Here is a 17,447-nt window from a genome sequence, read left to right on the forward strand (position 1 = left end):
TTGGAAATGGGTACATTTCCCAGCTTGTATGGATGTTGCTTATCAGAACACAGTTTGTGACAGCTCTTCACTGATGCTGTTTTCAGAAGTATAACTACATTAATTTCACTTGCTGTCGAGTTATTCATGGGTTATACAAGCCAATTTTATGTGCTGTCAGTACTACTGGATGTTAATACGTCATTACTTTTTCTAAGGACTATGAATGGAGCGTCAATTCTAGAGCCACAGAATCATAGAATCCTTAGAGTTGAAAGGGACCTTTAAAGGTCATCTAGTCTAACTGCCCTGTAATTAACAGGGACACACACAGATAAATCAGGGTGCTCAGAGCCCCTCCAGCCTGGCCTTGAATGTATATAAAGATGGAGCACCCACCACCTCTGGGCAATCTGTTCAGTGCCACACCACTCTCACTGTAAAATTTTTCTACCTTATATCCCATATACATCTACCCATGTTATGTTTGAAATTATTTCCTCTGACAGCAGATGAGTTCTTAAAAAACATCCATACTGGGGTATTCCCAAATACACTCATAGCAAAGTGAGAAACCAAGAAGAATTACACTTCTGTAGCTACCTCTAAAACAGTTTACAAAGTTACCTGTGTTTATGAGTTTAAAAATTTTGCTCTGATTTTTAAAACTATGTAATAGTTCAATCAGGCTTTGCTTGCATAGCATGTGATATGTACAAGGCAGAAACATTCTGTGGGAACATTCACATGGGGATGAGAAAAAATGGCAGCATTGCTGCAAGGGCTGAAGTGCTACACTCACAAGTGATACAAATGTTTCCATTCAGTTAGGTTTCTCTCTTGATTTGCTACTTAAAAATAAAAAATGGTACACAGAAAATTAGTTGTTACAGTGTTTAAAAAAGCATCAGAAGTGAAGCTTTTGACAGGGTACTGAAATGTTCACTGATTTGGCAGCATGAAGCTGAATATTTTTTACAAGCAAGAATATTTTTCACAAGACATGAATTACTATTCTTATCTTAGCATTTCAGAAACCCAATTTTTTTGTCCAGGCCTGTGAGCTTTCCCTTTAGCATTTTCTTTTTATAACCACAAACAGTTGTCTTGAAATATGGTGGACCTGTCATGAACACAGCCCACCAGTGGTTATAATATACAGATTCTGGCTTTGGAAATTTCTGACCCGTTGGCTTAGGAGGTTGGCTGTGGAAAGTGTTTCTCTAATATACGCTTTCTCACAGAGTTCTCTCAAGTAGATTCTTCTGGCTCTTTAAACAAGCACTACTTGCATAGTGTGGACATAAATACGTCCTCAAGAAACACCTTTATGTAAATTACATTTTAATGGCACAGCACCCAGAAAACCTTTGGTATCCCAGTCCATTTTCCTCCCTGCCATACATTCGCCCTACTGTTTTAATTTAATGCTGCCCACCCGGGCAGCCCACTCCCATGGCTGCATGCCGGTTTTCCCCCCAGGCTCCTTCTGCAGCCATCAGGGCTCACTGCTCTCTCAGCAGGGTAAATCTACTCCAGCAGGTTGCTGATACCTTCCTCTCTCTACCTCTTTCCTCCTTCACTCTTCCTGCTGCTTTTCTGCTTGCTGCTGTGTGACCTGAATGCCTTTTGGATCTCCTTGCAGTGGAGAGGATGAATGCAACTATCTTGTAGGGAGAGGAGTTCACTCCCTTGCATTACTCATTTAGAGCCAGTCAAGGGCCTGAAGATGCAATGGAAAAGCTGGAGGATCAAAGAAAAACATCTACAGCTGTCATTTAAACCGTCTTACTCTTTCTGATTCATCAGTTTCCCTGTATATTCACCCACCGCTCCCATTTCTTATTTCTTCCTCTACACATCCAAATACTGTTAGTTGTTTTCAGTTGCCCATTGAATATATCATCTCTGTGGAATGTCTCTTCCTACCTACCTCAGTAAGCTCATCCTTGTTCCTCTATAAACTCCTCACTCATTTGTAACATCTGCTTCAGTCCAGATTTATGTATTATGCTTATATTCTGTGTCTCATTTCTTCCCTAGCTTTTTCACATTAACCATCTGAAAATGGGATTTACTGTATGCTTCTCCTCTCACTTCACTCCAGCTATTTTAAAACCATGTATGTGTAAAAACATGTACGCGTACAGCTTTGACATCTTGCTACAGTGAATCAGCAAGTAATGTGTGGATCACATACCTTGCCATACTTTTGTGCATAGGATCCTGTAAGCAGTGAATGAAAAACTATGATTGTTTCATCCAAATCCCAAACAAATACACGCTGAAAACAGAAGTAGAGATAATATTAATAAATAAATAACATCAAAGTGCCCTCACCATCCCACTCAAGGTGGCTAAAAGTCATCTTTAATTGTAACTTAATTAATCAGGTTTCCTCTGAAAATTGTCAAGAATAGAATATTGTGCATCTATTGATAAGAAGTCAGAAGTACTGCAAAACTTAAACTGCTCAACCATTTCTTATTCTTCATTTTAAACAAGTTGCATAACACAGAGATCAGAAAGAAGATTTGGGGGGCGAGGGGAATATCAAACAAAATAGTTAAAAATATATTGTACTTTAAGATACTTCTTTGAAAGTCTTAATGATTTACGCCTGTTCATTTCTGCTGCACAGCCAAAACCACGTCTTGTATAAAAGTACAGAATACCATGTGGGTTTTAAATCACAGCGTAAGATACTAAAATAAATTGATAACAGTTTTTCTGAGAGGCAGGAAGCACAGTACATAAGCAAGCAGCACTTTCCTCTGATGCCAGTGCTTCACATATGGGCACCAAGCTTTCTTCTCCTCCTGTCACATTAAGGCTGCGTGCTGCTAATGTAAGAGTAATAAGACTATAATTACCCACTGCTAAGAGGTCACCTGTGTTTTACATCATCACACCATATATTAGGTAGATATATTTCTTCGCCGAGGCACCAAAATTGCACATGCTTAAGTATAGCCATAACTTCATTGGTGTCAGCTGCCTTGCTGAAATCCAGTGATATTTGCTACAACACAGAGACCTCTGGATAAGTATTGAAACACTATGGCCAGATGATCCTGCATATTTATACTATATTCTTAAATGAACTTCGTAATGCTGAGCAACATATTTGATATTTCCTATTTCAAAAAAACAAAAAAAAAAAACCAAAAACAAACAAACAAACAAAAAAAAACACCAAACAGCTTTTTGATTAAACAGTTCTGTGCATTTATTGCACAAAAAACTGAAAGATCCACAATCTTAAAGCTAAAGTGTGGAAAATTTAATCACATTTACTTTTCTAACTTTGTTGTAGAGAAGAGTAATGTCTCATTGCATGTGTATGTTAAAGCAGCCACTAATGTCTGTTACATTCGGTTACTGACATGGAGTGCATGATGTTTTCTAAAATGCCTTAAGCTATTTCCACAGCTGTACTTTTCAGAATTTACATTTCATCAGAAGAAACTTCCACATTACCATTCATCAATTACTGCAAACATACCTCCAAGTCACTGTCCGGAGGGGGTGATGGATTATTCTTCCGCCCTCTACCCCGAGACTTTGACCCAGAACTCCTACATGTTCTCTCATCAAGATCTTTGATTGGCGTGGAGGGGCTCTGTACTGTGTCAAACTCCCCTGTAAAGTCAACCATTTGTGGCAAAATTAGTGCTCAGTTTTTCAATAATAAACTTTGTTTTTCCATGGCTAGACATATCTGTATGCAAACTCATTTCCAAGATGCACCTAAATTAGTTGCATGAAATTTCCATGTAAAAGGAATCTACAGATGCAGTGGACACTTTTGACTTTGCAAAGGAAATGTTATAAACCTAAGCAGAGAGAGATTAAAATGCTGCATAGATATGTGCAGACATATACATAACTACACATAAGCACATGCAAAATATTCACAGATACAAGGAGGATGTATTTCAGAATTCATACTAAAGAGTTACCAAAACATAAAAGTTCCTTTCAGCTGAAGTAGTTCCTTCGCCATGTTCAGAGTTCAGCTGGACTTATTTCGAAGTCCTGTGTAGTTTTAACCAGAGCAACCTTGGGTACTCCTCCACATATCAGGTTATTAGGACTGCTTCATCTCCCTCTCCCATGTCACTCTCTATTTAGTAGATTTTTAATTTTTTTTTTTTTTCTACTTTGCCACTGCCCCTAAACCGGCAGAGAAAAGTCACAGTATTAAGTGCAATATTCCAGTTACTATCAGAAAAAGTGTAAAGCCATAATTGTTGCAGTCTGATCATCCTTCTCTAATTATCAGCAACTGTCTAACATTCAATTTTCTGCAAATCAAATTTCCCAGGAATCATCTGTCAGATATCTGATCTGAAGTACATATATTTTTAGTAAAGAAGGTTGCTAAAATCACCAAGGTCCACCAGGAAACAGAGGAAATGATCAAGAAGAATGATTTTTCTGCTTCATTAAGAATGTGCAAAACCATGCCTGGAAAGATGTCTAGTTTTGGGATGCCAAGTGTAAGAGAGAGATTAAAAAAGTGTAGTTTGCCCAGGTGAGGGCCACCATGACAGCTGAAGAGCTGGAGCACACAGGAGGAAATGAAGACGGACTTTTCAGAGAGCTGGACAGAGAAAGGACAATAAAGAAAATATAGAAATTACATCAGCGGATATTCCTTTTAGGTACAAAAAGAAGTTCTCTGTGAGAGTAGTCAAATCCTGGGACAGACTCACAGAGATTATGTATTCTCCATCCTCAGAGATACTCAGAACTCCACTGGACACAGCCCTGAGCAGTGTGATCTAAGTTGGCTCAACCAAAAGGTATGCAGAAGTCCCTTCCAACTTAAATGATTAAATGTTTCTACAGTCTTTCCAGAGTCATTCACTTTTGTCTCCCTCCTGAACAAAGAAGAGAACAATTCTAGTCTAGAGGGATGTAAGAAGAAATAAATAGACTGCAATCTCAAATGAGAATTGGTGTGCAATATAATTCAGTGGTTAAATTCTTCACCTCTTTCATCATTTATTTATACCCTACAATGAACCACATATAGAAGATTATTAAAACAAATATACTAGGAAGTTATATTTATATATCTCAACTGGAATAAAGTACTGTTGTATTTCTTGGAAGAATTAGATTTAAGACCATAATTTCACCTTCCTGAGAAAGAACTCTAGCTCTTATGAGGGAGGAATTCAGGACTGCAAGACAGTGGAGAACATGAAGAAAATTAGTTCCTAAGCCTCTTGGTTATGACATATACATAGACTGCTCCAAAAGTGATGCCTCCTACTTATTTTCACAGAAAGACAGCAGATACGGAGAGCACAATAACAATATTTGATTGAACAATCATCATCAATCAGCTACAAAAAAAGCTATTTTTCAGCATAGTTGCCACCATTCACTTTAAGCTTTCTCCAGTGATGAAGAAGAATTTACACACTGTGCTCATAAAAATTTCCACCAGTGAAGGTGACACTGTTTCAAAGATACTCTACAGGGTTGTCAGGAAAATGTTGCCCATGAAATCCATCTTTCATTGGCCCAAACAGGTGGAAATCAGGTTCCAAATCCTGACTATATGGTGGGCATGGTCGGACAGTCCAGCCAAAACTACTGGCAACATGCTCTTCAAACTGGTTTGGGGCCTGACATTATTGTATTGCAAGATAAAGGTCTCATTCATTTGCCTTCCACCTTACTTTATATATTTACAAATTTTAATCAGTTCCCCCATCAGATTTTTTTTTTTTTTTTCCCCAGGGCTAAACAGATCCTTTCCTCATAAGAGAAATGCTCCAGGCCCTTTATCCAAATGTAGAAATCAGAGTAGACTGTTCATCTAGAATACAGGAAATCCAGACTAGTCATCCCTTTCTCAACCTGAAAGACAGTGCACGTCACTATCTACTGAGGATTGTGCCTTAAATTCACTTGTCACCACTCAACAGACTGCCGTTATGACTCTGGCTTGTAATGGTGTCACCACGACTTGTCACTGGTGATGATGTGATCAGGAAACTGCCACCTTCAGCCTCACTTTGTTTAAGTAGGCCCTGATGAACTTGCATATGGTGCTCTTTCTGTTCCTCTGTGAGCATTCCTGGGACCCATGTGGCAAAAACTTTGCAATATTTCAATGATGCAATTTTGATGCAATGATGCAAAAACTTTGCAATATTTCATTTCAAATGCAATGAAGCTGATATTCAGCTCTGTACATAGTTCTCTGGTCATAATCTATTGATGTGCTCAGATGAGCCAGTCAGGATGCCATTAATTTCATGGTATGATATCTGTGCGTGGCTGCCCAGAAAGTGACTTATCTATCATGCCACTCTTGCCACTGCTGAAACATACCACCTGCCACCTCACTGTGCATAAATCCATAAATGTTCAGCAAGCATCAATGAATGTGGATAAATGACAATTTTTTGAGGAATTCAGTTCTACAGTTTTGCTTTATATGCACTTCCATGTTGGATGTCATTCTATCAAACTGCCCCTCTGCTATCATTGGTCACACAGCAGCAAAATGTAAAAGAATACTGATGGGAAGATTCACTCTCTACTGCCTTACCACCAACATCCCCTGATGTTGTGGGCCAACATAATAAAACAGACTACTTTTGGAGTAGTCCTTATACCTGGAAGAAGGATATATCTGGAATCCATTGCCCTCTCCATGGCACATTTATCATTTGAAAGTACAAAGACATTTTCATGACTCAGAATTCTAATCCCTGCATACTCAAGTGGAAGACAGTGAATTCTTCATGAAACAAGGAAATCAAATCCCTCTCTCTCCTTTCCTGGAAAAGTACTCAAGTCATCCTGCTATCACATGGAAGTAGATGATCGTACTACTTTGTTCTCAAACTAGATCACATGACTTCAGTGTTGCAATATCAATCTGTGTCTCTGCTTGTGCAGAATACAGACAAACTTTCAGGCAACAGCTAAGAAGAGATCTTCAGAAAAGTAGTTTGAGAATTTATTCCAGATGCCATCTTCAAGATACTTCTTTCCTGATTTGGAAAAAGCATTATTTATATTCTGAAGTATTTTCTCTTTCAGCTGAAACTCCTATCAGAGAAAAAAATGATAAAGAAATTAAGCAGCAATAATAATGTCTACTGAATAATGTTTCCTTGGTGTTTTTACTTTGTCCCCTTACAAGTTCTTGTTGACTAATCATTTCTATTCCCAGCACAGTGTTGATGTCAGTAAGGACACCACAGGCACTGGGGAGATCAATAAGGTCACATTACTTTAGTTCTTTTCCCATAAATAGATCAGCAGAATTTAATTTTCTAAATGTAAAAATGTAGAAAAATGATGTTTCAGAATCATATTCCATAAGCATCAAAAACCTGCTTTTCAAAAGAAGTTCTGAGTATGCAAGAGGTACAAAAATAAAACTTCTCAGATTCCCTGACAGAGTGGAAAAAAAATCCCCAAACCAACCCCAGCTATGGAAAGACAAAAACTATATAACTGAACATAAATATTGACATACTTATCACAATTTCTTTTTTCAAATTTAGAAAATTTCAACATTTTACAACAAAATAAGACTCATTTCTAAAATAATCTACAGTAATGTACTAGAACATCTGTTCTCAATGACCATGTTTAATGTACCAAAAATAAAATATAAAAAGACTCTGTTCTAAATTTTTTTCTGAAATAATCTAACCACTGAAGTAAGTAACTTCAACTTTTCACTTAACATTCACCATTACCTGTTGCCCCAGGCTTCTGCTTGGGTGAACACTCATTGTGATTGCATAATTATTCATTAATCAGTACTGTAACTAATTACTGTACCTTCTAAGTTCTAGATATTTAGAGCCAACTTTATTTCATTAACTAATCTCTAAATCAGAATGAGCAGCTGTCTCTTACTTGAATGTAAGGTATGCATCTATTTTAGAATGCAGAAGTCTGCAGTGCATGTTTTTCTGAACAACTGTAGGCTTAATTGCTTGATTTGCTTTTTACCAACAGCAGACCAAAGGAGCAACTGCATTATTTTTTAATTTAGTTTTATTTTTATTTTCTGGTCCTCAATTTACTTTAGAAATCAGGTCAATGTTGATAGAAGAAAAACTTATTCAAAATTCAGCCATTTAAAAAATATGAGAAATTCTAGTACCAAAGAGCACTGAAAACCTCACCCTCATAAAGGGATCCTACTGCAGCTTATGTTAGACAGAGTTTTTTTTACCATGTTTGAAATTTTTTAGCTTTTCCAATATTCAACACATGCCTAGTAAATCCAATTCATAACCTTCTCTCACTGGAACTATGAGCTGCATCAGAGATTCCATAAAGCAAGAGGAAAATGTCAAAACTGGAACACAGAATGACCATTTCATCACAGATGTTCATGCACATACTCATACCCTGATTCAGATCCAGTATGAAGACTTCCATGCCATAGATACCTTCTAGAAGCTCTAATTAAATGTTAGGGAGTTACAGCACCACAGTTACAAATGGAGGTGGTCTTCCTATCCAGACCCTTTTTTTCCCACCTGTAGTTTGAACAAGCATTCCCTCCTTCTTGTTAAAACACAGCTGTGCCACTTAAGCAAGAGAAAAGAGGTGTGGGCACAGGTCAAAACAAGTGTTCTATGACAACTTCTGACATGTGTAATGAGGGTGGAAAGCTACTACAACTGGCTTGTGTGCATTTGTATCCTTCTCCAGGTGAAAATGTTACAGCCTGTCACCAAATGCTGAAACTTCTGGTCTGTCAGTGAGACTTTCATGCAAGTAGCTGTCTCTGGATCCCAGAAGCCCAGTGACAGTCCACAAGCCCCCCGAACAAGCCGAACATTTACTAAGGATCCTCATTTTTAATAGAGGCAAAGACCAGAGACATACTGTGTTGTCACTTGGAATGAGTAGCAGAGAGTAATACCTATGTAAAGTTTCATCTCATTTTCTTTACTAGGTTAACAAATAAAGAAATCTTGATCCGATAGGGCTTTGTTATTACAAGAAATCCTGTATATGTGGAGAATATTAGAAAGAGTATTAGAGGTTAATGTGAATTAACAGCAAGCAAAGATGGTATAAGAGTGAAGTGCCTTATTGTGTTTAATCATAGGTTTCACATGAAATAACTTAGGATCAAGCAGTGAAGGACTAGTAGACAGCAAGTGAACATGGTATGTACTGAAACTCTGATTCAAGTCAGTGCATCCCACTGATGCAAATTTATTTTTACAGTGACACACAGGGGCACAGGCATGTCATGTAATCTCAAAGTGGGTGTTGCACTCTCAACAAAGGGTCTCATGACCAGTTCAACACTTGGTAGAAATAAGGAATGAGTGGGCAGGTTTTAGGTTCAGATGCACAGCCTACTTAACAGGAAAAAAGGTTCATATGATTAAGCAATCCACAAATGAGAAAAGTATTTATTTTTTCATAGATGTGCAGCCTTCATTATTTTTGTATCTATTGAAGCTATGTAAGATTCCTTTCTTTTTTCAGTGCTATTTGATACCAAGGGAGTCTGTAACACACAGTACAGTTACATAGCGTTTCTAAGAAAATGGAAGGGAGAGGGGAAGAAGGGAGAGGCAAAAGGAAAATGCTGCCTGATTTTCTCAAATAAAACTGTAGAAGAATAAGACAGAGATAAAGAGCAGATATGAATATACTTTTAAGTATAGATTATTTATTATTTGGCTCTATCACGAGTGTTGGAATTTCACTTAAGATACCGGTTAGATTCTCTTCCTAAGATTCCACTCTGAGACTATTCTACATTTCCATCAAAAAACAATGGCACATGCATTAGCCAAAAATTTGTTGCTCCATTCTTGGAAGTGTTCAAGGCCAGGCTGAATGGGACTGTGTGTGACCTGGATTACTGGGAGGTGCCCCTGCCCATGACAGCAAGGTTGGAACTAAATGGTTTTACAGTGCTTTCCAAAACAAACTGTTCTATGATTCTATGATCCCTCCATACCCACTGCACGTCATACCACAAAGATGTGTGCACGCACAGATATGCACCATTTAAAAATCAGTTAACAGAGGAAAACAGCTGGCAGAAAAAAAATAACAAAAATCAACTCATGCCATAAAACTTGCCAAAGTTTTTAGTGAATTTAAGTAGTTTATACAAAGTATGAGGCCTTGCCTATACTCTCCTACACAGTATTTCCTTCTTTGTATAAAATTGTTATTATAACACAACAGCTTTATTGCCTTACTTTATTATTTTTCAGTTGTTAGGGTGAGAATTAGGAATATTTACACAATGAGTTGATTTTATGATCAAAGAACACTTTCCTTTTTCAGACTCTAATTCAAAATCTAGTTTGTTAGTCTGTTGATAACTGCTCACAGCCTGTGGGTAAGGCAAACATTACACCATGCTGTGCATATGAAGGCAGTGTCCCCACATGACTGCTCTGACAGGATTATGCTAAGCAGCTGGTAATCATCTCCTCTCTTATAAATGCTACACCCTGCGTTAATGAACTACTTATGACATAAAAATATCATAAAAATGGCTAGATCTTTAAGAAATTCCTGGAATAATGTAAGTTATGCAGGAAATTGAGTATGAAAAGCAGACTCTTTTCACACATTAAGGGATCACACACCTAAGCCAGCCCACAGAGATTTTCATGTGTCTATACTATACAATGCATAATTTAAAAAACATAAGTTTATTTACTTTAGTGGGAAAATAAATTGGTGAGAGTTTCAGGAACTTAGAAATTCCCATAGTAAATCTAGCATGCAAAAACATATTCCTTCTTAACATCTGCATTTGCTTGATGTGAATGGAGAATGGAAATGACTGTGAACTGAGTTACAACTATTAGGAGGAAAAATGAAGATATCCAGCAGCGATGCCCTAAGCACACAACCATATAACTGCGTTGTAACGCATATGCACGAGGGGGCAGAGTTGGGCAGGCAAAATTAGTCTCCTGATTTCTCCTTGGAGCTTTCTCTTTGTAATTTCTGTTATTTATTTATTTATTTTATAAAGAAATGTACTATTAACTGATTCTTACTAACCTAAGTTTGTGTATTAGCAAGTGTGGCATGCTAGAATGATTGAAGCATAATTAAATGACAAACAACATCTTGTTTAAATAATTTACAGTAACATTTCTTTATATGGAGATGGGCAGTGGAGTATCATGCATTCACTAGCAGGGGAAGTGAAATTCTTAGTTAAAAATTTACTACTACAAGACCATACCAGCTTTTTTCAACCTACTCCTTCCAAAGAAAACAACTTCAAACTGCAGAATTTTAGCTAACTAACAAATTACACACATTTCTTGAACAAGTATACAAAAAGGGCTTTTTTTGTCCTTAAGTTTAAAACTTCAAACACTATAAAACCAAGGCAGATATGCAGATCTTGGCTTCATACAACTACAGGAAAAAAGCACAAAAATTGTTTTCACCTGAATGCAGATCTGTACCTGGTTGACTAGTCAGGCCAGGGAGAGATTCCTGTAACTGGTAGGTTGATGATGATGAAGAAGTGCCATCAGCTGTGTTATTTGAGGTCATATATGCACCATATGTTGATGCTGAGTAATACTGTGCATACTGGTTTTGGCCAAAAGCTGTGTATGATGGATAATCCTAAAACAGCAAAAGCAGTTAAGTATGTAGATGAACAAATAATGTCTTTATTAAATATTTCTGTGTGCAATCACGTGACTTATGCAAAGAGCTGATGGCTTTTAGTTTAGATATTTTAACTTGAGGAAATTTACTAAAAGACTACAGGGAGATTGATAAGGTATTTAGGCCCCAAAAGATGCAACTAGGCCTCCACTAGGATTTTCAATGCTTTCCACAGAAAACAGTACTGAACCACAGCATGCCCAATTCAGCATAACAAATCTAAATTGGAATAACATTCCATCACTGGATTTACAGAAATATTTTTTTTAATGCACAAACAAAAGTGTTGATATTCATACCTGTTGTGAACTACTGAAGTTCGTAGAATTTGAAACAGAATTGTTTGCGTAAATAGTGGATGATGGTGTAAAACTAGAACCTAAAATTAAAAAATATGATTCATTGCAAGAACATGTTTCTGAATAAAAATATAATTCTAAATACAGGATTTCATGTTAAGACATTGGTGAATGAAAGGAGCAAACAATTTCTTTTTTTTTTTCCATTTCAACAAGAAAACATTCTACTGAGACTTTAAAATAAATGAAACACTGCTTCCATGCATATAAGCATACCTTCTTTTTTCCCACGATAGAAGAAAGTTATCGGCAATAAGTTGTTGCAGTGACCACAAAATCATTTTTCGATGTATTACAGGGTCTCACTTTCATTCAAATATTGTTATTCTCTTTTTCCTTCATCGCCTAACACTTCAGTGCTCCCTTATGAAGCAAAAATCTGTTTTTTAACAATATTTAAATGACCTATGTGTTTTTGATCAATCTGTTACGAGGCTTGTCTATGTTTTCAACATCAGATGATTAATATTGTATTTATGAGATTGACTAAAAGATTAAGATTGATTAAAAGATCAAAAAGTATCCAGATAAAATAAAGTATGAATGAACAAAAAGAAATGCATCGTAATTGCATAATAAATGAAATATTAAGTATGACTTACAGAGAAATTGTATTTTTTTTTGAAAAAGGAAAACAAGCATCAGAGGATGTCATACTCAAAAACATATAAACAAAGGGAAGTGACTTGTGTTCCCCAGTAAATACAACAAACACTGCCAGTCCCGCTCCACAAAACAATAAAGGTGCAAATGGGGCTTGCATTGCATGACCAGATCTAGATCAGCAGATGACAAAAAATGAATATATATGCACATGCTGGGGAAAATAAATAGATAAATAAATAAAAATTAGTGGTTAAAGTAGTTGCGTGTGACAACCACATTAGCAAGAGTTCAGAAAACGTAATGAGGGAACAGTGGGCCACAGAGAACAGCAAGGAAGGATGAAACATAACAGCAAGGGCTACTCACCTGGCATCTGATACGAATATGGTGTTTGGCCTGGCTGTGGGGTGGAAAACCCTGGACTGTAACTGAGGCACCCACTCTGCAGTGGTGACTGTGTCTGCGAGAGCCCACTTTCCGTCTTGATGCCTGGCAACATTACACCCAAATCTGTATAAGAAATTAATTTTCAACTGATTCTTTAAAATATTTTCTCACAGTGGGGAAAATAAAATAAAAAAATAACAAAAAATGTTCATGTCAGCATTTATCTTAGATCTACAGAAGACAAAGCAATAAGAGGTCAAATACCGTAAGTTGGTAGGCTGTATGGCTGTCCTGTCTGTGAGTAGGCTGTATAGACTGCTGGTTGCTGCATTCCTGAATACTGGGTTTGTCCGGCATAGGCAGACATTGTTTGAGCTGCTGGTGTAGAAAGAATGTGTGGATAGGGCCTAAATATCAGGAAAAATAGCATTACTGTGGCAACAAATACTTTGTATGTTAATTCAAGCAATAAAGAAAATGGTATCCAAAGGCAGTTCATTATTCTGCCGACTCCTCCTCTTATGGGAGTTATTCCATCTCCCACTGAAATAAGCTAAATAAACAAAATCATCTCACATTCCCCAAGGCACTGTGAAAATTCTGCGCTGTCCCATCACCACAATTTAATTCTTAATATTCTGTGTCCAGGTGTAGGTGGACTGTGCCACTGCTCTAACAGTTACATATGGATTTGACCCCTTTGAGATAGGAACAGTATGCTTATATCACAAAATTCCTCAAGCTTTTTTATCCAGTGCAGGGAAACTTGGACAGGAAGAATAAATAAGATAAAGAGGAGAACATTAAATCTACTACCTCATGCCCACTATGTATGGTTCTGCTTCATCAGATATCTAGACTCTGGCTTCAGTGGGAGATGGATCGTGCCCATAGAGAAAAGCATGAAAAATATGGACCACAACACTTTGTTAACCAGGAGGGCTTTAAATGTTTGGAAAATAGAATGGAAATAAAAATGGTATTTAATTTATAAATACTGGGGTTTTATAGAGAAATTGAATAAAATCAAGTTATAAATTTTTGCCCTCCAGAGTTGCAAAAACATACAGAGAAACATTTGTCTTGGATTGTTTTGTAAGTCAAATAAGATTTTATGGGCCAAGAGTCAAATAAACATACACTGCAGAATTACACTTACTGAAACCTGGTCATTAAAAGCCATGACTAAAGTGCAAATTCTAATTTATTTCTCTTTTTTTTTTTTTTTTTTCTTTTTTCTAATTAGTTCAGTACATTTGGCAGTGGTTACTATCAGAAAAGGATTACTCATTAATTTAGATGCCAATAAATTATTACAGTAGATTAAAAAAAAATCTATTAAACCTTGTAATGCATTTGGCCAAACATATCTAATATAGTCTGCCAAAACTCATCTTAAGTGGATTAAGGAAGAATGGTTTTAGTTTAGACACCTACTTTCTCTATCAATAAATGCTGGCTAACATGATACAAATAAATATTTGGTGAAAAAAATTTAAAAAGACTAATGAGGTATAGTTTTAATACTTTCTCTGTATCAAATTTCAATGTCACATACGTAAAGATGGTATACTGAAATCAAAGATACTTGTGTACAACATTACAGGTCAAGTAGGTCACTAGGCTGCCAGTTACAGCAGTTTCATAAAAAAATCTTAAGTACTTTCCATGAAGTTAAAAAAAGGAAGAAATTTCCTAGCCATAACAATCCCTGCTGGTTTCTAAATAAATAAACAAATATATCAATAAACACTACTTTTTTTTTCTTTTTTAATTTTTATTTATTTATATTTCTTTAAAGAGAGAAAGAGAGAGATTGAATCTAAGCCAGTTTACTTTGTTTGATATTTAAACCTTACAATATTGGAGGAGGAAAGGGCGGTTCATAATTCTGGAATGTTGGGAACAATTTGGCAACGCAGGTACTGGAACAGTCTATGACATGGTTACCCTTAAGTATGTGTCTTGCACATGCAATTGTGATTTCTAAATATAAACTCTTCCTCAAAATATGCCTGTGTGTAATGCCAGCACTGTTAAAATGATGATGCATGAGAGCCTCAGTCTACTTTTTTTTTCCTTCCACTGTTTGTAGAAACTCAAAAGGTATTTCTTGTGCAGCAATACAGTATTGCACAAAGTAGGATCTTACTCTGCAGACATGAGAGAAAAAAAACCAAACAAACAAAAAGGACATAGAATTGTAGTGGATTCATTGCAGAGGCTTAAGTATTTTTCTTTCTCTCTCTTTCTTCTGCTGATCAGTGTATGTTTGCAGCAAACAAGAGAACTGCCTACAACCAAGGTCAGTTCCCTATATGCGATTACAAGAGGGACAGGCACTAACTTGGAGGGATATATCTGCGGAGAGTACTGGTGCGCTGATCTTGGGCTATAGCCACTACTTGTTATTACTGCAAAACAGAAAACAAGAGTAGAACAGTTAAAAACAGCGTGAGATGAATATAGCTAGTCTAAATACTAACACAATCATGTCAGCAGAAAATATGATTGAAATTGACAGCTTTTACACAACAGTCACCTCAACTGTAATATCTTAATTCACAAACTAAAATGATTGGCAAATTTTCGTTTATTCATTGTTCTACTGAACTCCTCAGTTTCCATGAGCATTTTGAGCTTAACTGGCATACTTCTGAATTTACTGCACAGGCATATATAATTCACACATGATCTGTGATCCACACACAATAGATGTTTCAAATTTGCACACTGTATTAAAATTAGTAGTTAAAAGGCAACTTGTGATTTAACATACGGCATTTCATGAGATTGAAAAAACATGCATATACTTTTAAAGTCTCACATTAACGAGTTTAAATTTAATACTGCATAGTATTAATAGTGTTCCATATAGGTGCGATCAATTTTAGTTAGCTTACATGATGAGACATACCCAACTGACCGCTAGGAAATGAATACTCCTCCTTATCAACAGGCTGATTGGAACACAGACACTACCAAAAATAGCTGTATTTCACAAGTAAGCAGAAACAGTTATGTACAGTAGCCATCAAAATTATATATGTCTACACTATGAACTGCTGCATTCCTCCAAGAAAACCAACAGAACAACAGTCATATCCCATTAAAATTTCATTCAAAAGCAGTGCTCATGCTGGATTAATTCCAAGTGTTTGGAAGTTTCTCTTTCTTTTAGCCATCTGTCTTGACTAAGACAGATGTATTCCAAATATATGTACTCTAAAGTGTTGAACCAATCCCTTCAGAGCAAATCCATACTGGGCAAACATACAGAGTGTCTTTATTAGGCCATCTGCTGTTCATTCACTTTGCAAAAGATTAAAGTAGTACACAACGAAGCACTGGAATTTCTTTAGTCTAATCAATCATAGTTGTACTTCAAAGTGTACCCTCTTCCTGAGTTGTTCATAATGGTAGTAGAGATGAACTTTCAGAATTATATAAGTGACAAATAGGTTTAGGTTCCTAACTATTTTATGAAACATGATATACGTCTACATCCAGGTGTAATTAACAACTTTGAGATCTATTCCTTTGACCATATGCAGAACTTCATATTTCTGAAGCTAGTTTAAACACATTTAGAACCTGCAGGATTTTAAGAGGAAAATCCAGTAGGAAAAAAAAGCCACAACACATTAGCTTCTGTTTTAAATGTGAAGTTGCGAATAGCTTGAAAATGAGGAATTGGATGATTTTTGGAACACGTGCTACCAGAACTCATAAAAGAGTTGCTGTCTGAAAAGATATTAAGGGATAATCTACGAAGGAAATCTGCTGAATTTAATATTATTGGATACTCTTCTCCAAGAATATCCGCCTTCCAATGGTTCAAGCTAAGCCATAGTGTGCATAAAGATATTTTAAGAATTAAATGAATGTATTGCTGTATATATAAACATAAACAGCTCATAAACCCTAAAGGATGCTGTTATTTATTTAACTCTTAAAGAGTAATTAGTCTTGCCTGTTCTATCACTGTGACCTTTCTGAAGACAAACAATAGCTAACAGAATGACCTCAGTGATTCCCAGGGCAAGGAACTTTCATGGTCCATTACCAGCTTATCAGATCTTTTTCGACCATACTGTTCCACTTTTGTCTATTGTTTGCTGAATGACACATCACTCAATTAATCAATTTGGTTAAAGCACATTTACCATTCTACTACAGTGGGCATAAACTACCAAAAAAGAGAGAGAAACAGAAAGAGAGAGAGAAAGAAAGAGAGAGAGAAAGAGGGAGGGAAGGGAGGGAAGGGAGGGAAGGGATTGAAGGGAGGGAGGGAGGAAGGAAGATAGGGAGGGAGGGAGGGAGGGAGGAAGGGAGGAAGGGAGGAAGGGAGGAAGGGAGGAAGGAAGGGAGGAAGGAAGGGAGGAAGGAAGGGAGGAAGGAAGGAAGGAAGGAAGGAAGGAAGGAAGGAAGGAAGGAAGG

The 17,447-nt window shown here is 36.7% G+C and overlaps 1 protein-coding gene across 48 annotated transcripts in view; it reads right to left on the reverse strand.

The window, feature by feature from the left end:
* The window catches only part of EYA4 (EYA transcriptional coactivator and phosphatase 4), a 147,998-nt gene that overhangs the window by 23,485 nt on the left and 107,066 nt on the right, over positions 1-17,447 (reverse strand). For 28 of the 48 annotated variants that reach the window (XR_014944842.1, XR_014944840.1, XR_014944837.1 and 25 more), the window contains 7 exons: positions 15,355-15,421; positions 13,272-13,414; positions 12,987-13,130; positions 11,955-12,034; positions 11,427-11,610; positions 3,485-3,621; positions 2,180-2,263 (listed from right to left, as the gene is read on the reverse strand). Coding sequence is in view for 40 of the 48 variants with exons in the window: in XM_085543614.1 (XP_085399740.1) it covers positions 2,180-2,263; positions 3,485-3,621; positions 11,427-11,610; positions 11,955-12,034; positions 12,987-13,130; positions 13,272-13,414; positions 15,355-15,421 (839 nt within the window). In the remaining 8 variants the exon portion in view is untranslated. Of the gene's footprint in view, positions 1-2,179; positions 2,264-3,484; positions 3,622-11,426; positions 11,611-11,954; positions 12,035-12,986; positions 13,131-13,271; positions 13,415-15,354; positions 15,422-17,447 lie in introns of those variants that run through there. The other 20 variants (XR_014944843.1, XM_085543611.1, XM_015858460.3 and 17 more) reach the window with 5 other exon arrangements.

Source organism: Coturnix japonica, chromosome 3 (assembly GCF_054131305.1).
Source record: "Coturnix japonica strain WE chromosome 3, WE-NBRP24, whole genome shotgun sequence".
In the NCBI taxonomy this organism is placed as follows: domain Eukaryota; kingdom Metazoa; phylum Chordata; class Aves; order Galliformes; family Phasianidae; genus Coturnix; species Coturnix japonica.